Source organism: Doryrhamphus excisus, linkage group LG23, assembly GCF_037039965.1.
Source record: "Doryrhamphus excisus strain RoL-2023G ecotype Guam linkage group LG23, RoL_Dexc_Guam_v1.1, whole genome shotgun sequence".
Lineage (NCBI taxonomy): Eukaryota > Metazoa > Chordata > Actinopteri > Syngnathiformes > Syngnathidae > Doryrhamphus > Doryrhamphus excisus.
The window spans coordinates 3022797-3048818 of NC_136379.1; the positions used below are offsets into that span (position 1 = coordinate 3022797).

The 26022-nt window shown below is 42.1% G+C and overlaps 2 protein-coding genes across 5 annotated transcripts; both read left to right on the forward strand.

The window, feature by feature from the left end:
• The first annotated feature begins 265 nt into the window (after positions 1-265).
• Positions 266-7195, forward strand: tspan6 (tetraspanin 6). 3 transcript variants are annotated; one of them, XM_078788562.1, is made up of 8 exons: positions 266-499; positions 3115-3303; positions 3379-3453; positions 3547-3642; positions 3781-3936; positions 5443-5526; positions 6569-6658; positions 6779-7195. In XM_078788562.1, exons 1-7 carry the CDS (start codon positions 413-415, stop codon positions 6635-6637), a joined length of 756 nt encoding a protein of 251 aa, XP_078644688.1. In that variant the 5' UTR covers positions 266-412; the 3' UTR covers positions 6638-6658; positions 6779-7195. The 3 variants fall into 3 exon arrangements, with proteins under 3 accessions (XP_078644688.1, XP_057931288.2, XP_057931287.2); XM_058075305.2 differs by having other exon boundaries at positions 6569-6654; positions 6721-7195; XM_058075304.2 differs by having other exon boundaries at positions 268-499; positions 6721-7195.
• Positions 7196-11560: 4365 nt separating this feature from the next.
• On the forward strand, positions 11561-12944 carry mid1ip1l (MID1 interacting protein 1, like). 2 transcript variants are annotated; one of them, XM_058075306.2, is made up of 2 exons: positions 11561-11728; positions 11867-12944. In XM_058075306.2, exon 2 carries the CDS (start codon positions 11944-11946, stop codon positions 12436-12438), a length of 495 nt encoding a protein of 164 aa, XP_057931289.1. In that variant the 5' UTR covers positions 11561-11728; positions 11867-11943; the 3' UTR covers positions 12439-12944. The 2 variants fall into 2 exon arrangements, with proteins under 2 accessions (XP_057931289.1, XP_057931290.1); XM_058075307.2 differs by having other exon boundaries at positions 11562-11728; positions 11872-12944.
• The last annotated feature ends 13078 nt before the right edge of the window (positions 12945-26022 follow it).

A 26022-nucleotide genomic window follows, 5' to 3' on the forward strand; every position in this document is an offset into this window, starting at 1 on the left:
AAGTTCATAGATAGCGGAGCACCTAACAGGAAATTGGACAGCCTTCAATATAAAAGCGCATACTTTCAAAGTTAGTGGCAAAATGTTCTGCTAAATTGTTGACTTATTTCAAGAATTTGGATTTCAAATTGGATTTGTTTTAATATAAATAAATGCATTATTTTTAAGTACTTGTTGTTGTAATGGTAGTACTTTATTTTGAAAGCAGTACCAGCCAACATGACGACGAACTTGACGCTGATTTGGGATCAGTTGATTCCCTCTGGAAAAAGAAGTGAATCTGAACCATGACGTCACTTCCTTCACTCCGAGCGTTCTGCAGGATTTATTATTCCCCCTCGGAACTTCTTCGCCTCTTTTAGTCACCTTTTTCTAGACTTTTCCCCCCAGCTTAAACAGTAACCGACCAAAAATGTCGCCTCCTTCTCGACGGCTTCAGACGAAGCCAGTGATCACCTGCCTGAAGACTTTCCTCATCTCCTACAGCCTTATTTTCTGGGTGAGTTGCGGCCATGTCGATGATGTGGAGAGAAGGGGGGGTCAAGAAGCCAGCTAGCGGCAACAATGGGCTTTAAGCCGCTAGCAATACTTGCTCACGACCAATAAACTAAACAAGGAAACATTTGTCGGGTTTGTGGTAATATATCACTCTTTTAAAAGTAACTGTAGTGACTTTTCAAAACTTTGCTGCCGAGGTTTTTGAGCAAGAAACATGATGACGTCACAAAGTTTGGCAATACATTTGTTTACCTTTGACTTTATTCAGGTAGATAGGGAGAAAAACATACACTGTGAGGTATAATGTTATGATTGTGACATTTTCTTGTATGTATGTATACACTCATCAAGTCGTTTAGTTGCCCCTTTTGTCACAGCACTAAGTACACAAATGAAGTACAAATCCATCCTCATTATCATGACGGGTGAGCTGGAACCTATTCCAGCTGACTTTGGTTAGCTTTGGTAAACACAGGGTGTATGTAACATGCAGTCATTCACAGTGAAGGCCCATTTAGAGGCACCATTTAACATAACATGCATGTTTTTAGAATGTGGAATGGAAACACATTCACAGCAAATCAAGTAAAAATACATATTTTTTCTGTATTTCAGAAGTATCTTCTATTTTACTTAACTTAAAATAATGTATAATATCTCAAATTAGTCAAACACCAAAATCATTTAAGATTTCTAATGTTAGAATCAGAAGTGGTAAAGTTTGAATATACAAACATTTAAAGGCCGGGAAGTGCAGTAGCTTAAAATAAAACCCCAAACATATATATATATGTAAGTTGTTGTATTTGTTCAATTATTTAATTGATTTGATTAATCAGTTGTACTTTCTGAGAGACTGTGCTACACTTTGAAAAGCCCCGGCCTATGGTGATAGTAGGGCCTTCATACTGATAAAGGAAACAAAGTTGATGGCTATCTTGACCGTTTACGGTGATTTGCAGTTAAAATAACAACAAAGCTGTTAACAATGGAGATTGATAATAATATTTGGGTACTTCTTTGAATGGTATACTGCGAAAGTGGCTTTGTGCTCAACAAAACCAAAGTTAAATGGTACTTCAACGGTGGTAATTAACTTACTTTGTCAAGCCAGGTTCTTGACTTTGAAGCTAAATTTACAGTTCATATTTTCACAGAAAACCGATTTAACTTTTTTTCCAATGCACCCCTCACATATTCAATCTCTTGTGACGTGCATTCTCAGCGTGCATTCACATTAAAGGGTACGTTTGACGTCATATTCTACTTCTCAAAAGCAAAACGATCCCAGCCAGTGTATTTGACATTAGATAAGCACATATTTATGATGGAGCGTGATCAGGAGTAGGTTTGGCCAATATTTTTTATATTGAAATGCTGTCATCACGAGGAGAAGGAAGGTGTAGAGAAGTAACAGTAACCCGCCTCTTCCCAAACAGGTTGAAATGACGATAAACACCAGCAAAGGGTGGCGGAACCTCGGTGTGTGAATGGAAGCTAATAGGGTTAGCTTAGTTTAGCATGCTAGTGTGGTTGTGTGCAAGATTTAAATACAAAATAAATCAATTGGAGTAAGAGTTGTCAGGGCATTCAATCCATCTCGGGTGGACTGTTCAGATTGCCTGCTCGGTGAGAGGAAAGGCATCTTCCAAGACAACCTGATCAATCGTTGTGATCGATTGAATGCCCTGAGAATAAATGAGAACTGTCTTTTTTTCTTCCAAATATAGTATGTCTATTGTTTTCTTATCTTACTGCAAGTAATGATCAAATACCGCACCACGTTGTGACCACTAGGAGGCAGTGTTGGTGTCTTTTGTGGACACCAACACTGCCTCCTAGTGGTATAATGAATATTAACTTATATTCATTATATTATAAATTACATACATATGTCCGCTAACACTGGCCCATTTGATATTTCATATTGCATTTTATTCCTAATGCAACAAGTGAGCAAATGTTGTGTATTCCTTCAGCTGGAATTTGATATCTCTTATAATTTCAATCAAAGAATGCTAGAGGATCAGTGTGACGTCAAAGTAGCCACTCCCGTCAAATTAGTCTTTCTCCTACATCCGCCATGTTGTCAATAAATGGTGAGGCCATCTCCAAATGAGCTACACGGCAGCGCTTCCATAGCTGATTTTAAGATGAAAGCCTCGACATAACCTGGTTAGGACGAGGTTATGAGTTTAGCCTAAGTTACCATGGTGATATAAGAGAGCCACCTTTGTTGAACAGGCAAGTCCGGCTTTACACACCTCACTCACCCACTAACTTATCCGAGCTTTGTAGTGCCCCCCCCATACCCCACCCCCGCCCGCCCCAACCGCCCCGGGTTGTTTTTGGTCCTGTTTTTTATTTTCATACCATGCAATCTGCAGCTAACAGTTCAGTGTTTTTTTTCTGTGTGTTTTATGACTTCTGGAGCCATTAGTGTGACAAAGCCTTTAGGGAAGCTGCTAGAGATGATGTTTTATGGCAGCTTTGTTGAAGCATACAGTTGTCCAAAATGTCAGCCTAAAGATTAATTTGTAGGTGTGCGTCTATGCTTTGGTCCATATAATGTCTATTATTTATGTTTGTCATCCTCACCCTGGTTGTCTTCCTCAGTTCACGGGCATGATCCTGCTGGCAGTGGGTGTGTGGGGGAAGGTCAACTTGGAGGCGTACATCGTGCTGGCTACAGACGAGACCACCAATGCACCATACGTCCTCATCGGAACCGGCGCCGCCATCATTATTTTCGGCCTGTTTGGTTGCTTTGCTACATGCCGTGGCAGCCCGTGGATGCTCAAACTGGTCAGTGAAGGAAGTCCGGCCAGTACTTTTATGGTAAATTGTGTATAAAACCTTTTCCCCCCCTCCCTCCAACAGTATGCCATGTTCTTGACCGTGGTGTTCCTGGCAGAGCTTGTGGCCGGTATATCAGGCTTCATCTTCAGGCATGAGGTGAGTTATTGGTGCCAGAACATGATGTGTGTGTCTTTTCAAATTAAATTAAGCAGATTACGAGATCATCATCTGTGGTTTGAACTTCTGCAGATAAAAGCTAAATTGGGCAACGCGTACAAAAATGCAGTGAAGTCGTACAACAGCACCGAAAGCAGCAGAACTGCGGTGGACGTCATCCAGAGGACTGTGAGTGGGAAGTTTGGCTATGTATTTGTGGATGGATCTTATACAATGGGATTGTTGCATGAAGCCTGCCAAAATGGTCTCAAAAAGGTCACCTCTATTTGACGGACTTTTCTTATGCTTGTGTGTTGTCCTTTTCAGTTACATTGCTGCGGTGTGAAAAACTACACAGACTGGGCTGACACAGACTACTTTAAAGACAAGGGAATCCCTGCCAGCTGCTGCAAAGTCAACACCAACTGTTCCCCGGAAAACCTGAAAGACCTGGAGAAGGCCCAGAATGAAGTGTACACGACCGTGAGTTAAGAATTTTGTTGTTTGTCTGACTTGGGGCGTACATTTCTTTATACTGTTACAATGATGGGACTTTTTAAAGGGACTGTATGTATTGCATTTTTTTCAAACACCACCACCGCCGGCTAGCATGTGTTACCAATAAGGAACATTTTGTCTACATTTTCACAAATACAAGTTAAACTGCACAAAAAGTGTAGTACATTTTTGTGTGCCCAAAAAAAGCTGCCGTTCATGGCTGTCAATCGCATATAAGTCATAGTGGGTCCACACACACTTGAAAGCCGTGTCAGAGAGGTGACCAACATTCATGTTGTTAGGAGCTATGCTGTATGGGTAGAGTTCCTTTCATGACTTTTTTAACATTCAATTCAGAGGAATACAGAGAAATTACTTAGCCCTTGTTTAAGTAACAAAATGGTGTAAACAACGTACAAACTGACATGGACGGTGATGGGAAAAGTGTTTGCCCCATTTCTGATTTATTTGTTTGCATGTTTGTCACACTGAAATGTTTAAGATCATCAAACAAATGTAAATATTAGATAATGACAAAAAATGAACACAAAATGTTGTTTTTAACTGAAACTTTTTATTTTTAAGGGAAAACAAATTCCAAACCTCCATGGTTCTATGTGAAAAAGTCAGTGCCTGAAAAAAAATCCTCCAATGTGGCAGAATTACAACAATTCTCCAAAATGAGTGGGCAAAAATTCCTCCCCAGCGCTGTAAGAGACTCATTGTAAGTTATGGGAAAAAGCTTGATTGCAGTTCATGCTAATAGTGGCCCAACCAAGTATTAGGTTTAGGGTGCAATCACCTTTTCACCAAGGTTTGGATGTTTGTTTTCCCTTAATAATAAAAAGTTTAATTTCAAAACCACATTTTGTGTTCAGTTGTGTTGTCATTGTCTAATATTTACATTTGTTTGATGATCTGAAACATTATTGTGCCCAGCGACTGGTTGGCAACCAGTCCAGGGTGTACCCCACCTCTGGCCCGAAGTCAGCTGGGATAGGCTCCAGCGTACCCTGCAACCCGAGTGACAATAAGCGGCATAGAAAACGGATGGAGGGATCTGAAAGAAATGAGGGAGGGGGCAACAGTACTGCATGGAAAGTCTAATTTTACCAGCATGGAGAACCTCACTTTTTTCACTTAACAGTGTGTTGCAGTATAACACTTATACTATCTAGTTTAAATGGTCCTGCACCCAACTTTGATTTACTATAACTTACTTTGACATGCTTTCCAGCATTAGCATTATTGTATAATATATGGTGTATTGTATACCAGGATTTGTACTTCCTCCAGTAATTGGGTCTCTGCAATGTAGTCAAATCCATTATGCATCCATTACATCAAGAAGAAAGACAACACAATATAATCTTGCGTATGCGAACATTTGATCAAATTCCATATGGTTGGCCATCAACTTTGTCAGTATGTTCAAATCTTTCCGTCTCCATGCAAACAACTTTCAGTCAGTGATGTTTTTGTGCCCTGCAGGGCTGCTTTGCGCTAGTGACTAACGTGATGGAGTCCAACCTGGGGATCATAGCTGGCATCTCCTTTGGAATCGCTTTCTTCCAGGTACGTTACCTTGCTTTGCGTGGATTACAGGTCATGGTTGGGCTGGCTCATTTCGGCAAAATCAAGGCTATTATGACATCCACCGAGACTGAGCTGTGTAAAAACTTACGCAATATACGTAGCACAGATGTAAATCACATATCCGGTTACAGAAACACTAAATAAATAGACTAAAACATATACAATGCTGTTATATTTGAATGTAAACAACCATAAGCAGAGTGCAATGATGGATGAAAGCCGCTAGAGCTTTTGGAGAAGGAGAAATACCATCCATCTAAACACACCTTCCTTTTTGTCTGTGTTTTTTCAGTGGTGGAAAAAATAAGTTATTGAACCAAGAAATAGGGCTTATAAATTATGATTTTTTTTTTCGCAAATCTTAAAGGGGACCTATTAGGCTCATTTGTGTCCCTTAATATTGAGTTGTGGACCCCTAGAGAGCAGCTATACATGATAACCAGCACAGAAAGCTTTCTAGATCTTCCAGAATCTGCACCTATTCCAGCTGTATTTCCTTGGATTTCCAAAACTGTTTTAATTTATTCCACCCACGGCCCTCCTCTGGGCACGCCCACGCCGCTGTAATTGATCCCACTCAGCTTGTACAGCTAACAGCTTGTACCCGGGCATGCCCAGAAACAATGTTAGAAAAAACTGAAGTTCTGAGCCATCCCAAATGTCCTTCAGGTCTGACTTTCAAATGCACAAACCTCATTATTTGACACTTTGGTATCATTTAAACTCGAGAATACAGCATTCTAAATACATTTATAGGTCACAAAAGTAGATTAAGCATAATTGGTCTACTTTAATAATGTTTTGGCGAGTATTGCTGCCATATAATAGAGCTAAGGATGCACACCTAAAATTAGGCGAGATGTCTTGCGTTCCCGGTATGGATTGTGTAGTGACAACATCCCTCATTGCTTACCAAACCAGGATTCCACCATTCTCCTTGTGGTATATTTGTATGAGAAATCAATAAGGCACATTTATGATGAAAACCAATCAATATTCATCAATGAATTTCTCTACTCAGCTCATTGGAATATTCCTGGCGTGCTGCCTGTCTCGATACATCACAAACAACCAGTACGAGATGGTCTAAGTGCGGACACGTCGCCTGTCGGTAAGACACTTCATTGCATGGTGTTAGCGAGCAATTAAAAAATAAAGCTTTGTCTTTCAAAGGCTACTTGACGTGCTGCCCCCGACTGACTGACCCTCCTGTGATTTTAAACCTTTTTAGAGTGACAAAGCAAACATTGCTGCCTTTTTACCCACTCACACGGCGTACGGCAGAGGAGCAGAAGGGAATTTTGTAAAGGGAATATAAAGAGGAAAAGGTAGCTTCCCCCTCAATAAGGGACCCCAAGCATTTCACTTTGTTTACTTAAAGAACGAATCTCATATGTAACGTTTTTTATGTAAATATTCTCTGCTAGAGTACCTCTCACTGTGTTTCCATGTATTGTCTTTGAAAAATGCAGTTGCCTTGTTTTGTAATGTTGATACAATGTAAGTAAAATCCGATAAGATGACCAGGGAATGTGTGTGCGTACATAACGTACCAACGACATAACCCACATCATATCAAAGTCATCAGTGTTTCATTGCTTTGCTTTGTGAAATCTTGGAAGAAAATAAATGTGAATTCACTCAAACATGTGACATTATTTAAGCAATTCACTAAAAATATACACCAAATGTATCATTATTATCATTATTAGCTATTTTTTGAGTCATTTAATTACTAACTAGCCAAAAGAGAAAAGACATTTTCCATCACTTCCTGTTGAAGTGGGACTGCTGCTGCATTGTTATCAGTGCTTGTTTTGTGAAATAGGTTGTTACAGGTCCGGAGAGATCGCAGCAGAGAAATGATCACAAACAACGACTGTATGTACATTAATGATATTTAATGGTAAAACACACAGCAGTTCACAACACTTCCCCTCAAGTTATTATGCTAGACACAAGCTGATCACCCCTATGCCCCCACATAACACTCCATCATGAGTTATGCTAGACACAAGCTGATCACCCCTATGCCCCCACACAACACTCCTTCATGAGTTATTATGCTAGACATAAGCTGTCACCCCTATGCCCCCACATAACACTCCAATCAACACAGTTCGAATCCAGAATAGCATACCTTACCGTTGACAGAGGGCGGAGAGCCAAAAACACCCCGGTAGAGTAATCTGGAAACCGAAAGCTGGACACTCGTGCACAGTTCACAGCAGACTCTCACCGGGATTGAGAAAACAAATGCTTTATATGCTCGCTCGTGCGAAAACAGGTGGCCAGCCTGTCTCCGCAGGAGGGGAGTCATCGCCTCCATCCTCTGTCTCAGGCACCTCAAGGTAACATTTTTCTCACAACCTTCTAGTTCGTTTCTCACAACATTCACAACATTCTATATGGGCATAATATTTATCCCGTTGCCGGGACCAGTGAATATTTAAGTGTGTGAAGTCAAAACAAGTCAAAAAGTGTGCAAAGCAAGTTACATAGCTGTAATAGCTGTCTGCAAAAGTACAAAGTTATATAGCTGCGAAGCAAGTTACATTCAAAAGTACAAAACAAGTGGTATAACCATTGGTATATAACCATGTGGTGGGTCAGCACAGGACAACACACCTAAAAATCTCTTCCTTCAGTGCTTTTGGACTACATTGTTACTTTTCCTGACTACAGAGCCTAACCACAATTACAGGATTCTTTGCTGATAACCTCTGCTTGAATATCATCCGGCGTGAGGTACTTCTTTTTTGGGGTGGGGAAAGTGATTGAGGCGAGCCAGCCAGGCCAACTGACGCTGATGAGCAAATCAAAGCAATTACAATGCAACAGTCTTAGGACACCAGTTCCTTAGACCAGTCCCAGGAAACAAAGATGTTGGAGGCGATGGATGGGATGAGGTAGCAAGAACATGACTTGGTGAAGGAGATACATCAATCATTGTATCACAGACCAACGGGGAGACAATCCAGAGCACAGTAGGAAGATAAAAGGAAAGAAAAGATCAAGGAGATACCTGAATCACAGAGAGACATCACAACCAAAACAATTCCCAGAATATGGTCAAAGAGCTGAGGGTGGCCCCACTCCATACTTCAAGGAACGCCATCCATTTTATAGCGCTTATTCTCTTTAGGGTCAAAGTGGTACGCTGGAGCCTATCCCAGGGTACATCCTGGACTGGTCACCAGCCTATCACACTTACATTCATCATATGTTGACAGTTTAGACATGCATGTTTTTGGAACGTAAAATCCACATGGAGATTCAAACACAGATCTTCCTGATCTCCTGACTGCGTGGCCAACATGCAAACCACTCAAGAAGGAGAAAACAGTCCTATGTGAAGCAAGTGCCAAGACAAAAAGGTCAGCTCTAAAGAAAAATACATATAAATACATGAAATCGTAAATGGAGTGGATGACAAATTTATCAAATATATGAGCAAAGCCCATAAATGATGTGATCGGGAGTGACTGGGGGGGCGACTGGGGGTGAAGTGACCTCAATAGAGAAACAGGTGGCCAACTTTGGAAGGGAACATGAACATCAAAACATGCATTTTTATTAGCATCAAAAATAACGTGACACGACAAAATCTTCACAATGAAAATGATATTTCCAGGAAACTTCCAAGGTACTACAATTCTAAAACCACTCGTGTTTATTTTTGACTATTTACTGAGTAGGTTATTTTCTTACACGTTAATTATTCCTTCCCAGTGCTTTTAAACATGCTATTGTGGAGCCACTTCTTAAAAAATCAAATCTGGATGTCGCCGATCCCAAAAATTACAGACCTATATCAAAGCTTCCTTTCATGTCTAAAATCTTAGAGAAGGTGGTCTCCGAACAGCTGCTACATTTCTTGCAAAAATATGATATTTTTGACACTTTCCAGTCTGGTTTTCGCAAGCTTCACTCAACAGAAACTGCCCTGTTAAAAGTGTCTAGTGACATCATGATGTCTGCAGATTCTGGAAAATGCACGGTCCTTGTTCTGCTAGATCTCTCCTCGGCATTTGACACTGTCGATCATCAGATTTTGCATGACTTAGTCGGACTGTCAGGCTCTGTTCTAGCATGGTTCTCTTCTTATTTATCAGACAGGAGTTTTAGTGTCTCAGTTAACCAGATCCAATCTGACTCTGCTGATCTGTTGTTTGGAGTACCTCAGGGCTCTGTTTTGGGTCCGATTTTGTTTTTGTTATATGTTCTCCCTCTAGGAAAGATTATCCAGGATTTTGATGATGTCTCCTTCCATCTGTTTGCTGACGACATTCAGCTGTACTGTTCTTTTAAGGCTTCGGAGATACAAAAATTGAACTCTTTAATGAATTGTTTAGTGCAAATAAAACAATGGCTCGGCGCTAATTCCCTTCAACTTAATTCAGATAAAACTGAGGTGCTGGTGATTGCCCCTGATGAAGTTATTCCAGGGATCAAACAGTATTTGAGTGTTCACAGCCTGTCTTGTAAGTCAAGCCTCAGAAATCTTGGAGTAATTTTTGACAAGGAAATGTCATTACAGCACCACTCAAAGCAGCTCACTCGGAATTGTTTCTTTCAGCTAAGAAAAATCTCGAAACTTCAAACAATGGTATCTAAAGGTGAGCTGGAGATGATAATCCATGCCTTTGTGTCTTCTCGTTTAGACTACTGTAATAGTTTGTTTTCTTGTCTAAACAAAAAAGAGTTGTCTCGTCTGCAACAGGTTCAAAATTCTGCTGCGCGGTTATTGACTCGATGCAACAGAAGGGCTCACATCAGGCCGATTCTGAAAGCTCTCCATTGGCTCCCTGTCTCATTCCGTGTGAATTTTAAAATCCTGGTGCTCACTTTTAGAGCCTTGCACGGCCAGGCCCCTGTCTACATACGAGACTTGTTGCGTCTCTATACCCCCTCTCGGAGGCTGAGATCGTTAGATCAAAATTTACTCATGGTCCCTCGTAGTCGTTTTAGGACCCGAGGAAACCTATCTTTTCAGGTTGTTGCGCCGAGGCTCTGGAATGACCTTCCACCCTCCCTACGTTCGCTTGACTCTGTCGATGCATTTAAGAGTAACCTTAAAACTCACTTGTTTTTGCAGGCATACCCAGCTCAGTAGATTTAGGGTACTATGACCATCATATATTTATGTCTATTTTATTGTATACTGTTTTTATGTACTGTTTTATGTCTATTTTTATTGTACATTGTTTTATTGTATTTTTTATGTGTATTTTAACTCTGTGTTTTGCCTTTTGTGAAGCACTTTGTGACTTCTGTCTGAGAAAGGTGCTATATAAATAAAACTTACTTACTTACTTACTTCCTCATTACAGGAAGTAATTAATGACTGAGACGCGTAGAAAGGCTCTGCTTTCTCCTGGTACTAAAACCAAGCCATGAATCTGTTTTTTAACCGGTACACAATAAATGAAAGTGCGAGTGTAAACGATCCAGTATAACCTTTACCAGCTGAGTCTAATGACGTTGATGGCGATATGGTTCCACCTCACGTTTGATTGTTAAAGTCACCTGTGCTTGCATTGGACGCCACATTTCCGACTGAGCGAGTGACTTTAATGGCATGAAAGACATAAAGAGACGACGCTTATGTAAACGTTACGATACATTTGCTCAAGCAAACAAACGCCGGGTGGCGCTCATGTAAAACAAGTCGACATGAGACGTCACGTTCAAACAACACAAGGATACTGTGGAGGCAGATTTGACCCAAAAAAAGGCGCATTGTCAAAGTAGTTTTACAAAAGTTGTCTTAGTAGTTTTAGAAAAAAAAGTGTATTGTTTACTATAATGTGCTTTTGTTAAAAGGCACTGACAAGACAAAGAGTAAAGAATTTAACGGCTAATGCGCTTTGATCGGCAAGTGAATCGTGATTGGCTCAAACTGGATCAGACGCTCTCAAGACTTGCCCTCATCCCTCTCGTTGGCCAATTGCCTCACCGTAAACTGGTGGGTGGGCGGGATTTGGAGGGAGTTTCCGCTCTGCAACCGCTGTCGGCTGCGGGGTATAAAAGCCGGATCCAGGCGGCTTGACAGGCGAGGAAATTCTTACTTTCCTTCACGGCGGGTGGTTAACGGTTCCCTTATTTATTTTAGAACCCACTTGGATTTAAGCCACCAGAACACCCGGAAACATCTCGCCATACTACCAAGCAAAATCAGGTGGGTGTATTTTGGAAGCACGTATTTTGATGTAGCAAGTCAAGGTCATCGTCGCTGCTCGATGAAAGACAATTTAGTTTGCGAGGAGGCCATGCTTCCGCGGACCTGTTTTTGATCCATATCGTGTCCTTCCTTTATTGCAGATCTCAGCCTGTCCACCCTAAACGCCACCTGCCAGCCACACTGCAACCAAGCCAAACCGAAAGCCTTCAGCCATGATGCAGATCAGCAGCGACTCCGCCACCAACAAGCACTCCCTCATCAACGTCATGCACCGCTTCATCGCGGCTGCCAACAACATGGATGAGACCATCATGGTGCCCAGCCTGCTGCGAGACATGCCCCTGGAGGAGCAGGCGGCCAGCCAGGTGGAGACCAACAACAACGAGGAAAACACGCCATGTAACAAGCAGCAGAGGGACATGTACGAGCACTACCTCCTCCTCAAGTCCATCAAGAATGATATGGAGTGGGGCCTCCTCAAGCGGGAGATGAGCAGTGGCGCCAGCTTCCTGGAGATGGCGGTCAAGCAGGAAGAGCAACAGCCTGTCACCAGGGAGATGCCCCTGGATGACAACGCAGACCTGGAGCACCAGTTCCACTTCCACCTGCGAGGACTCTTTGGGGTTCTATCCAAGCTCACCTTGCAAGCGGACCACCTCACCAATAGATACAAGCGTGAGATTGGAGGGGGAAACTTCATGAGATAGAAATCACTACCTTTTTTTCCCTCTCTTCCTACCCTGGGACTTGATGGGGATGTCATGGGAACGGGCCCTCCTTCTCTTTTCCTCCTGGAGCATCAACACTCCAGCCTCCCTGTCCTCCTTAAACCAGTGACGCCTGCAGCACATCGCCCTGGCTGAGGAAGACCCTTCAGTGCTGGGTTGAGGTTAAAGTGTCCAGATGAAGCACAGTTCCTGCTTTGTCCATTGCAAATGTCACTGTGGGTCTGAGCGTGAATAAAAGGTTTGACTGTAGGAGAAATTGAATGCTGGTTATTCTGTCCCTCCTTTCTTGTGGTTTAACTTAAAATGCTGTTTTAATGCTGAGCTAAAAGGGCTCCTGACGTACTATTACTGTTAACATGGTGTGCCTTGACTCATTTTCTGTTCATTTGCATCCCGTTGTAACTGCTTCAGCAAGGTCTTACGGCTCATCTTGTTTGTCCTAAAATCTTTATTTTATAACGTGCAAATAAATAATTGGAAACTTCTTTGGCTTTTGTTTTTGCTGAGTAGCAGAAGCGCCCCTAATAATGGTGTTGTGTAAAGCCCTTACGGGGTTATGCTATGTGGGGCAGGTATAGCGGCTTTGGGAGGAGGCTGATGGGGGATTTACTGAGGATTTACTAACAGGAGAGTCTCCTAGTTTAGCACACTTCAGTTAAACACTGCTTTGAAATGGGCATGCGCAGCCTTTTCATTAGGTACACCAGCTGACTGCCCAATTTGGCAATACAGTTTTGGGATGAGTGACAATGAGTGACATTTTTTTCTGGTTATGTTTATAGCTAATTGTTGCTCGGCAGACTTGGTTTTCATGAAGCACACAAAGTTAAACACAGTGGTTGGTTACCCTGCAGCCTTTGCATTAGGTACACCAGCTCAGACAGGGTTGATGCAGAATATCAGTTAACCGCAAAGACGAGATGATTGTAACTTGTAGAACATGTAGTAAATCTAAGTAGCTTTTTCCTGGTCATATGTTCAGTACCACTTGTTGCTAGGCAGAGCTCATTTTCAGTTAAGTTGCTGCAAACTACAAACTAACACCGCTCAACTCTATTATTGCCATTGTAAGGTTTGCGTCACCTTCAAAACCATTGTATTTGTTTATGCAAAAGCATTCTTTTGACTGTGTGAAGTACCGTGTGTACTTAGTGTCGCCGAAGGTATTTTATTCAAATACAGCTACAGGATAGATGTCTTGATGGTTTAAGTGCTGAGTCAAGCATTAATAAATAAACTATTCCCCTGCCTTCATCCAACAGTTGGTCATAAAGAGTCAAGTGCCCTGACGTGTCACATGTTAAGATAGCGCCTTTCATTCGGAACGGCAATAAATTTGGATTATAAATAGCATCAATGTGGAGGCGACCTTTAAAACATCTAAAAGACACTTTAGGAAGGCTGTCAATCACTCTGTGACAATGTGCCTACGTGCTGAGTAATGAAAAGATGAGACATTAAAGGGACCCAATGCACAGTGTGTTTCATCTAGCCATCATTCACGACCCCTCCCCTTAGCAACAGCTTCGCAGAGGCTAACTAATTGGCTCGCATTGGCCCAACGTGATGGTAGTCCCATGAAGGGCGTCCAAGAAGTGAGGACGGACAGTCTGTGTCCTTGCTGACCCTCTTATCCGGGGCAAGCTGAGATATTATTTCTTTTTTATGGAGCGCACAATTGGCAAAATGGCTGCTTCGGTCAGCCAAGCCCACTTTTTGGGGTAAACTGGGTCAACAAACTAGTGACAGCTGGCCCAGGCAGGGGACATGCACAGACACGGGCTTTGGTAGTCCTTTGCATAATAAATAAAGTAGGTTAACACAAATACAAGAATATTTGATGGCAAATTTCCATAATTATTACTACAATACAGTATACATATATATAATATATACAGCATATAGTTAGGTATATATTAGGTATATTAAACATAAACTATATTCCCATGTCTGCATTAAGGGCACGAGGCAGGTGGCACTGTTTTTCATACATTCTTGTATGTATTTTACTGTTAATACAGAGCAGTGAGGTTATTGTATAAATAAAATTAACCACAGTTAATTCAGACCTATTCATACCTGTCCAAGCATTCTGCCTAGCAACAAGTGGACATTATCAAACTTGGTCCTCCAGCACCACCTATAGGCTGCAAACAACTTGGAGTTTCGCACCAGTGGGCAGCGAGGCGGTGGGACTGGTAGTAGCTTATCAACTGAAGACACCAGAGATAGGCTAGCCGCTGTGCTACATGTTATCCATGAGACGCTCAGGTGCAGTGCTGCTTCCGACCAGATGGTGGCGGTAATGTGTCAGTCTGTTGTTTAACAAGCTCATAGAAGATCAGAAGAAGACAACTACAACTAGCAATGGATACGTTTTTAAAACGAAAAATTGAAGACAAAAGTGGCGCCCCCCCCCCCCAAAACCCAGAGTGTGGTCTGACGCTATCTAACACTTAACAACAGCAGTAACATCTAAATATTGGTCTTTTTTATTCACGTTGTTTTTGCTTGATATCTTCCATGAATTATTAGCAAAAGTTAAGACAGGTTTAATAATCTTTGTGTTGATGACATTTTGTCATGTCATGTTATTATTCCTTAAACTTTATTCAGGTTTTAGCTTGTTAGCTTGTTAAACTGTGAGTTTAAAGATATGCTAATATGCTACTCCGCACTATCAAAATCGGGGCTCGATGTCAAAAAGGTTAAGAACCCCTGACTTGAAGTACGGCAGAGCCTCAAAAGTCCAACCAAATCCATCCCATCATACTGGTTGACTTCCACAGCAAATACTAAAGTTGCAGTGTGAAGTGGTGGCATTCCAAACACCTTCATTCATTGTATAGGCAATGTAAGTAACATATTAACATTCTTAATAAGTGAACCGTTTTTTTTCCATTCAGTCATTTTCTATGCCACTTGTCCTCACTAGCGGTGTATGCTGGAGCCTATCCCAGCTGGCTTTGAGTGGGAGTCTGGGTACACCATGGACTGGTCACCAGCCAATCACAGGGCACACAGAGATGAACAATCGTTCACACTCACATTCATACCTATGGACAATTTGGAGTCACCAATGAACATGTTTTTGGAATGTGGGAGGAAACCGGAGTACCTGGAGAAAACCCACACAAGGACAACATGCAAATTCCACACAGAGATTCCCAAATGGAGATACAAACCCAGATCTTCCATATGTCTGGAAGTGTGTGTGTTAAGAGCCAGGTTTAAATAGTCTGTCTTTAGTTGTGATTTAAGGAGCATCGATGGAGCATAAAGCGGGTGGAAGTGGAGAGTTCCAGATCCCAGGAGCAGACACAGCAATCACCCCATTTGGACCTGGAGACCACTAGGGTTATTTGCTGAGAGGAGCTCAGTGCCCTAATTGGCTGGTAAACAGTCAGCAAGTCTGATAAATAGGATGGAGAAACAAATGAAAACACCTTACAATCCACCCGGAATTGAACTGGCAGCCAGTGCAGAGAGGAAGAAATATGGAGATGTTTTGAAATGCTCTTTCACTTTGACACAGTTTACACATTTACCTACTGACGACGCAGCATCAGGAGCAACTGAGAGTTCAGTATCTTGCCCAAGGGTACTTGGGCATGCTCACGGCAGGCGACCACTCGACCGCACCGCCCCAAGGTGTTGGAGAGGAGTATTTTGGACCAGCGGAAGTCTGTGGAGAAGGGATTGATTTAGTCCAATATGGAGGCCGTTACAGTGGTCCATCCTGGAACTGATGATGGCATGAATGGACAGAAAAGGTTTGACCCTTGACTAGAGCCTAAGCTGGAACCACTCGTCCACTGTGCGGCCATAATAAGAAAGAAGTTAACCATCATAAAAGGAATTATGATGATGGTTTGACCTCCATGACTTTTTTCTCCAAATTGTGCCACTTTTGAGGCGTTTGAAAAAGGTGATTCCAGCGTTGTTATGTAGCTGCGTTACCACTGTTTTCCATGTAGCAACACCATTGACATTTCTGTTTTATTGCAGTTTGCATGCCCAAACACGACAACAACAAGCCTCCCAGTTGAAGTAGCGTGACGCTGGTGTTCTGTACACGAGGCAGCTCTGCTCATGTCTTTGGGAAACCTGAGAGCAAACGTTTGCCGGGCAGAGCGGAGGGATGTGTTTCGTCATGTCTCCGTTGCCGTAACACGCCCTCGGTGGACGCTGCAGTGTTGCAATGTGACCAGTGTTCCGCATGGCGCTGCATGATTGCACACTTGGCAGAAAAGTCACCCGTCTGGTAGATAGCCGCTTCTTTCAAAGGCCGTCTTTTCATCTGAAAATACTATTTGGTAAGCGATGTTAACTGTTGTTAAAAGACAACAAGGCAGCAACAAAGGCTCTCGCCCCCCCCCATGCAAACCCGGAGTTCACATGAGTCGGTGGGCATGCTGGGCTTGACGCCAGTGTCCCCATTTCCTGTTGCCATTGTGCAGCCCTGAGACAAATTCACAAATTGACCTACACATGGATTCAAGGTGATTTGATCCCAAATGCAGAGACGACACGGGGCTAATTAAAAAGGGGGCGCTATCGAGTGAGATTTGAATATGAAATATTTTTGCACAGCCTGGTGCTGGTGGGGCAGTGCGGCCCCTGCCCCTTGGCCCTCATGCAGAGCTGATAACCGCGCTGCTGTGCCTACGTGACGGGCAGAGTCCTGATGACTTTAGGAGTCAAGCCAGGCCAAGCTGCTGCAGGCGGGAGCATCATAATGATATTGTAAATAAAGCATCATATCTTTGTGTTTGGAGCCGTGCTGGCACACCTTCATGGCTCTTATCTGCACCTTCAGTCAACACGCCCTGTGTGTTTTCTAATGTACAAACACAGGAAGGAGAGCAGTCGAGATGGTTTTAGTCCAAAGCCAGTTGCAGCAGCTCCAGTGTGGAGCAACGTGGCGCATGGCATGCTGTGCGTTCGGGTCTGAAATGGTCTCATAGAACGCGTCATTGTGCACTCCTCGCTTCGGCCTTCACAATACACCGCCTTGTGCGGCGGACGTAATGACAAGCAGTGCTGATGTCATTAAAGTTTGTGTGCGTCCTCCCTGACCTCACTAGACCATCACAAGATGGACCACAATGTGGTTCTCACCATCAGGCACATCAGCTGTAATAAGCTGTAAATTCTGTCTGCACAAAAATAACCAAGGGAGACCTCCTCCAAGGCCTCCATGCAGCTCCATCTGCTGTATCTGCTAGGTCATTGCACCTAGCAAAAGTTGCTACAAATATCCTCAAAGTTTTATCATTATTGGTGAATGGTCCGAAAATGGTCCGTGACATAGCGCGCAGGGCACACAGCTAGGAGACCTGAGTTTGATTCCACCCTCGGCCATCTCTGTGTGGAGTTTGCATGTTCTCCCCGTGCATGTGTGGGTTTTCTCCAGGTACTCCGGTTTCCTCCCACATTCCAAAAACATGCTAGGTTAATTGGCCACTCCAAATTGTCCATAGGTATGAATGTGAGTGGGAATGGTTGTTTGTCTATATGTGCCCTGTGATTGGCTGGCCACCAGTCCAGGGTTGGGACTGGGATAGGCTCCAGCACGCCTGTGACCCTTGTGAGGATAAGTGGTATAAAATGAATGAATGAATGATCTGTGGCATGTGGACCAATGAATAATAAAGTCCCGCTCATGCCCATGTTGTTGCCCAGGATGTTTTGCTAGATAGAGGCCGTGTTTTTCAACCAACGTTACTCAAATTTGACCTCACCTCCTTTGTTTACACCACATTGTGCAGACTACGGGATCACTGCAGGGACATAAGAGACAGCTGTGTTAGCATAGCAAGCTATCACGCTAATCAGTTTTGTTTGTTTCTTTCAACTTTTTCCTGACCGAGTCACCACAGTGGATCCTTTTGATCCGCATACTGATTTTTGGCTTGAGCCCTTTAAATTCCGGATGCCCTTCCTGACGAATACCCATGGTGCTTACTAGTGGAGATTCCAAGCTGAGGCATCCGCTCCAAAGTCCAGAACGCTAACCGCCACGCCATGGTGGGTCTCTACCACGCTAACCAGTTAGCATTCAATATACTTAGTCTAAACGGTCCATTGTGTGTGAAAAATTGTGTGTCACGTAAGGAGAAAAAGTATAAATATGAATTTATACATTTAATTAATGACACTAAACACTAATTATAATATTTGGTGCCTATATCACAAAGCTGACACAAAGTTTTGTCTTTAAATTAGGGATGTCCGATATTGTCTTTTTTGCCAAAAACCAAAATACCGATACGGTCCAACGCTTTTTTTTTCTTTCCGATACCGATATCAGCCCATACCGATATTAATAACATGACATATCTCCTGTGGTGGAATGAACATGTGTGTTGTATACAGCATTTTTAAAATATGATCAGGAAAAAATCAGATACGGATATCAACCAATGTTGCATTTTGATAACAACATTGGGCTGATAATCATCGGCATTGGATATCTCTACTTTAAATGTATAAAACCTATTTTGTTGCCTTTTTAAAAAAAATAAAATACAATTTTTAGTCGTTTTTCAATTTCTTCTTTATTTCCAAGAGTGTCTCGACTATAGCCATGATCATAATTTGCAATGATGTTCTTACTGTCAATCAAGCCTGAACATTTTGAGTTCAGGTTGTGGTTTTTACAGCAACCCTGCTAATGATACTCTAATGGTGTTTCAGTTGGGATGTTCCTTTACACACAGCAATGATACAGTTGCATGAGAACGTTCCGCTGCCAGCAGCTGTGCATGCTGGAACATTGTGTTCTCCTCCGTAAAGGCGAACCTCCACCACACTTGAGCCTAAGGAGGCACCACCCTGCTCACTCTTGAGCACGTCTGCTGTTGCGTTTGGGTTACAAATGCTATTTATCTTTTGTATTTTTTCTTGTTGTGATTATGTGCATTAGTGTGTATTAACTAGTTGTGATTAATGAAATACAAAGCATGTCAGCTGACCCACCACGGTCCGTCTGCAGGCTTGGATCTGTATGTTCCGTCCGGATGCTATATGAGGAAAGAATGCATCTGCTTATGTAAGAGCTAACATATGGGCGTGGAGTCCTGCCTGACAAAGAGACGGTCATGGAAGCACACACACTTTGCTGCAGTGTGCACTACCCTCTCTCTCTCTCTCACACACACACACACACACACACACACACACACGCACGCGTTGACAAAAGTGGGCAAGATCACAAAGTTCACCATCGTACAATGGCCGCCTCCATTGCAGCTGCACACTCTTTATAATCTAATCTGCAGCACCAGTGGCAAACAATAGCATGGCTCTGTACGTGTGTGCGTGTGTGTGTGTGTGTGTGTGTGCGTGCGTGTGTGTGTGCGTGCGTGCATGTGTGTGTGTGCATGAATGCCAAGGTCTGTTTTGTCCAAGGAGCTGTTGCCAAGCTTTTTTTGGTGGATTGTATACAATCCAGGCTGCACCGCAGATGAGTGGTTACCGGGCAGGCCACACAGCCAGGAGACCCAAGTTCGATTCCACCCTCGGCCATCTCTGTGTGGAGTTTGCATGTTCTCCCCTCCTCTCTGGAGTACGTGGGTTTTCTCTGTGTACTCCATAGGTATGAATGTGAGTGTGAATGGTTGTTTGTCTATATGTGCCCTGTGATTGGCTGGCAACCAGTCCAGGGTGTACCCCGCCTCTCACCCCAAGACAGCTGGGATAGGCTCCAGCACCCCCGCAACCCTGGTAAGGATAAGCGATAGAAAATGAATGAATGAATGCCATCCACACCAACATGTAGATATTAGTTTGCTGCTTGTCTTTGAATCTGCGTTATTCCCAAATAAGGCTTCTTCTCAGATGTCGTTGCTGTGCCTTCTTTATCATCAAGCAAGAAAAAAAAGAAAAAAATTAGTCAGCACCAACAGCACCATCATTTTAGCCGCTTTTACCCTCTAAATTTGTCAACGTTTTACCAGGAAGTGGAAATTGGGATTCCCTCAGATGCAATTTGGCTAATACGTATTAGTTGGCTAATACGTATTAGTTGGCTAATATGTATTAGATTAGTTCTGTACTAATCATTGGAGTGTATGCCAGTTAGCATCTGCCCCGGTTAGCATGCTTTTCTGTTAACATCAAAAATATGCCAAATTTGTTTGCCAAAATTGTGTCCGGTTTTTAGCATAGAATATGTCATGTTGTTATTATATTAAAACACTTCATTCATTTAACTTCATTTGGTCTTCATCTCTTTTATCTTTATTTATATGCAGTCCTGCCAACAATGCAAACATGCTAACAAAGGTTATGTTTACCTTCTATGAGGAAGTGACTGTTCCAAAGACACAATGTGGCAGCGAGATCAACATCTTCCCTTTAACATCATCTTCCTGTTTTTGACTTATTACTTGAATCCAATAGCGTTTCTCATCTTCTTTATCAAAATGCTGCCACTTTCATTCAACCTTCTTTGGCTCCATTTTAGGTTACTGAGGAGAGAAACACGATTTCATGAAGAAATGGCAAAACAGGATGGTGGTGGTCTTGCTGCCACAGCTCATCTTTGGGTTGGTGACATTGTGAGTGTGTGTTAACAGTTGGATTTTATTTTTCTTTGACATGTTATGACTTTATTTTCCATAACATTTTGACTTCATTCACAACTTTATTCACGACTTTATACAGTCGTCCCTCGCAATATCACGGTTCAATGATCTCTCCCTCACTACATTGAGTATTTTCCAGAAAGTGAATGAATAAATCACTGTTTTGTGGTCGACTATGGCCTATTATTTGTCAAAATATATTGGAGTACAAGTAATATAACACAAAACATTGAGACATTGTGTTCAACACGATAGAGTGAAAAAAGGTATTTTTTTCAAGGCTAACTGGTTAGCTGAGCTCCGTGAATATAGGTTGTGGGATGAAAATGGCCCCCAAGCGCTACTTGGGACAGCCCTGTTTCCCTGCATGTTGTATAACAAGTGAGCCAATTAGTAGTGTGTATGCAGGCTGGTTGCTTGGACGAGGTCAAGGCGCCTAAGTGTGGACTCAGTGTGGACGCTGCTTGTTGATTTGCGTCAGATTCCACACCATTAGATATGGCGACGTTGCATAAAGGAGCAAAATACGTGGCTGCTGATGAGGCTGACGTGTTGGATTCATGGAAGCCACTTAATGTTCAAAGCAAACAAAAAAGCTTTTTGCTGTCTTTGAAAGCTTTCCAGGCTCTTTATATTTCATTCATGAAGTGTTTGCTGTCACTGCGTTAACATTCTGGTCAGCAGGATGCTTTGGGACGCCAGAAAGAGAAGGACTTCCCTTTTCTTTTTTTTTTTAACTCCAGATCAGACGGTTACATAAGTAGTCACTTAACACATGTCCTCTGTGAACTCAGGGCTCAGTAAGATGCATACTGCAAGTAAAGAGCGTCTTCAAGGCATGCTGGGCCATTTAGTGTATAAAATACTGATGGTTGATAATATAGTGTCAATGTCATCTACTAGCAACAACACATTATGGCTAATGCAGGTTTTGGGGTTGATATTTAATACAATGCAGGGATTCAAATGCAAAATAATTATGGAGGGTGTCCAAGCGGCAGATGGGAGGACCTTCAGCTTGAGAAAAATAAAGAAGAAAGATTTATTTTTAGACATGCTAAGCCATTGTCAGTTATTATCCATCCATGTTCTATGTCGCTTATCCTCCAGGGGGCCACAGGGTATGCTGGAGCCTATCCCAGCTGTCTTTGGGCGAGATGACACATTCATACCTATTGACAATTTGGAGTCGCCATGCTTGTTTTTGGAATGTGTACCTGGAGAAAACCCACATGTGTTCAGGGAGAACATACAAACTCCACACAGAGATGCTTATGATTCATTCATTCATTCATTTTCTACCGCTTATCCTCACGAGGGTCGCGGGGGTGCTGGAGCCTATCCCAGCTGTCTTGGGGCGAGAGGCGGGGTACACCCTGGACTGGTGGCCAGCCAATCACAGGGCGCATATAGACAAACAACCATTCACACTCACTTTCATACCTATGGACAATTTGGAGTGGCCAATTAACCTAGCATGTTTTTGGAATGTGGGAGGAAACCGGAGTACCCGGAGAAAACCCACGCATGCACGGGGAGAACATGCAAACTCCACACAGTTTTAATATTCGTTTATATTTAATGCAGAGCAGTAATTTAATTGCACTACCATCCAGCGCTTATAAAGTGTGATGAAATTTTTTTTTTTAAAAAGCTTTTATTGTCAAATATCCTAGGCTACACTAAATTGTATTGTTTTGTTGATATTTGTTATATACAGTTACAATTAAATTACAGTAAAGTCTCGTTATATTGATATTGTCGGGAGTTGGAAAAAATATCGATATAACCGGACTGTCGATATATCCGATCCTGCGCCGAACTGCATTAAAAGTGGGCAATAATGCACTCGACATTGTTCTATAGTATAGAACAATGTCGAGCAGCTTAAATCAATCTTTGCTTAAGGATTTCAATACCAAAAAAGAACACGGCGAACGGCTGCTTCCAGTCAACTTTATTTTTCACACTTCCACCACCAGAGCACAGCACACACACCGATTCCCGCACTTCCTGGTTCACAGGTCATGCTCAACCCACCCCACATAGCTGGCCAAACACATGCCTGCAATAGAAGAACCAACTGCTTTCGTGGTTTCTCTCGTGTGTATAGATTCTATACGCCGTGTTCTTTTTTGGTATTGAAATCCTTAAGCAAAGATTGATTTAAGCTGCTTTTGTATCGATATAAGCAGACCAAATTGGCTGGCGGGAGATGAAAAGGGCATCGTAGTAACCGGATTATCATAATAACCGGGTATCGTACTAACAGAACTAATTATATCATAAAAGACTAGAAATTTGCCGGGAAATGAAAATAGTATCGTAATAAGCAGTACTTCGATATAACCGATATCGATATAACGAGACTTTACTGTAATATGAAAAATAAAATTCTTCAATGTCTCTGTTGATTTTGTTATGCTTATAATAATTTTTCAGATTATACTTAACACAGATTAGGAATTCCATTGCAAAATAATTGTGTGTATATTAGTTTCTAATAATAAATTGAAAATAAACTTGACTTAACTTTAACATACATTTTCAAGTCCCTGTGAAGCTGTTTTTTCAGTGGTATTGGATTCATCATATCCATATTCATTTCTGTATTTTTACATTGTGTCTTGTGTGTCTTATGTGTCTTTTACATAGTGTCTTGTGTTTTGAGCGTCCAGCCCGGCCAATCCTGTCGTCCTGGTCTTTGTGTCCCACGTAGGAAGCCATAACAACACGAACAAGCCCTCTGTTCCCGTCCTCTCCATGTCAGTCAGTCAGTAGGTCCGGTGCAGGCCTGCCCTCCTTTTTAGCCAATCAGAGCCGGCTGGCCCACGGCGGCCCACCAATGAGGGCGGGGGCCCTGCGGGGGCTCGGTGAGGAGGCGCGGGCCTAAAAGGTTCCACTTGTGTGACGTAATCATGGCTTCATTTGCAGGACTGAGGAGTGACTCAACACCTCCTTGAGATGACCCGACTCGGAGAAGCGTCCCCGCCCACATTGAGCAGGAACAAGAATCTTTTTAACTCGAGCAAAAAGTGTACACATAATAATCTCTAATCTGTTATCAATGCAGGGAGATAAAGAAGTGAACTCCAGTAACCTTTCCAAGAGGCGGGGCTGGGGGTCTACAGTGGGCTGGACAGCATCTACGTGAGGGGCTGCTGAGGGGGGGTCCATGGTATGTCGAGGCTGTTTAGTACTCAAATATCCCAGCTTCACACTTCAACACCAACATGACATACTGATGACATACTTAGCATTAGCAACGTACGTCGCTGGAAAGGTGGAGCCATAGACCATCTTGACGAGGGTCTTCTCAGAAGGTGCTTAAAAACAGCAGAACACTCCTGACAATGGAGAGGATCTTTGAAAGGATTTTTTGTGGAAACATCAAGGATCTTTGACTAGCATTTTTTTTTTCAAAAATAGCATTTTAAAAACAGCCAAAAGGATATTTGACGAGGGTTTTTTGTTGTCGTGGTGTAATAGCACGTTAAACACAGCAGAACACTCCTGTCATATTGAGGATCTTTAGTTGATTTTCTTTTTTTTTTTAAATGCATTTTAAAAACAGCCGAACACTTCTTTTATGTAGAGGATCTTTGACTAGGTTTTTTTTGTGGAATAACATGTTAAAAACAGCAGGGCATTCCTGTCATACAAGAGGATCTTTGACTGGCTTTCTTTTTTTAAACAGCGCTTTAAAACCAGCAGAGTACTCCTGTCATACAGATAATCTTTGACTTTTTTAAAAACAGCACAGCACTTTTTTTTGGAATAGCACCATAAAAGCAGCAGAGCACTCCTGTCATTTACAGAATCTTTGACAAGCATTTTTTAGCACTATGGCGACTCCATAAGGAAAAAGCCCAAAGAAACAAAAACAGCAGAACACTCCTGTCATATTGAGTATCTTTGACTAGCATTTTTTCAAAATTATCATTTTAAAAACAGGAGAACACTTCTTTTATATAGAGGATCTTTGACTAGGGTTTTTGTTGTTGCGGAATGGCTTGTTAAAAACAGCAGAACACTCCTGACATACAGAGGATCTTTGACTAGTTTTTGTTGATTTTGAACACTTCTTTATTGTAGAGGATCTTTGCGATCTTTGATCGCACCTCCAAACCAGCAGAGCACTCCTGTCATACAGAGGATCTTTGACATTTAAAATAATATTTTAAAAACAGCACAGCACTTCGTTTAATATTGAAGATCTTTGTATTTTTGGGAATAGCACCATAAAAGCAGCAGAGCACTCCTGTCATTTACAGAATCTTTGACGAGCATTTTTTTAAAATAGCAAGTTAAAAACGGCAGAACACTCCTGTCGTATCGAGGATCTTTGATTAGCATTTTGTTATAGAATTGTAACACTTAACCCAATTTAACCCAATTCTGCAAAATCATTGAGAAGCTATTCAACAATAGGCTGGATAAACTTATTAATGCGAACAAATTCCTATCAGAAAGTCAGTATGGATACACAGCTAATATTTCTACCTCCATGCCACTGATCAAAATTAGGGAGGAAATGACTAACGCTATAGATCATAGGAAGTGTGCAGCCACAGTATTCATGGATCTGACAAAAGCCTTTGATACAATCAATCATGACATCCTAATAACTAAATTAGAAAGGTACGGAATAAGAGGATTAGTTCTGAACTGGGTCAAAGCTACTTAGCTGACAGGAAGCAATACGTACAGCTAGGAGAATACACATCTGCAAGTTCATATATTACGTGCGGAGTTCCCCAGGGGTCAATACTGGGACCACAACTGTTCAACTTGTACATAAATGATATCTCCAAAGTCACGAAAGACTTAAAGCTGGTATTATTAGCGGATGATACCACTGTTTTTTGTTCCGCAGGGAGAACAGACAAAATCATTAGAAAGGTCAGAGAAGAAATGGTCACACTAAAAAGATGGTTTGATGATAATAGATTGTCCTTGAACCTAAGTAAAA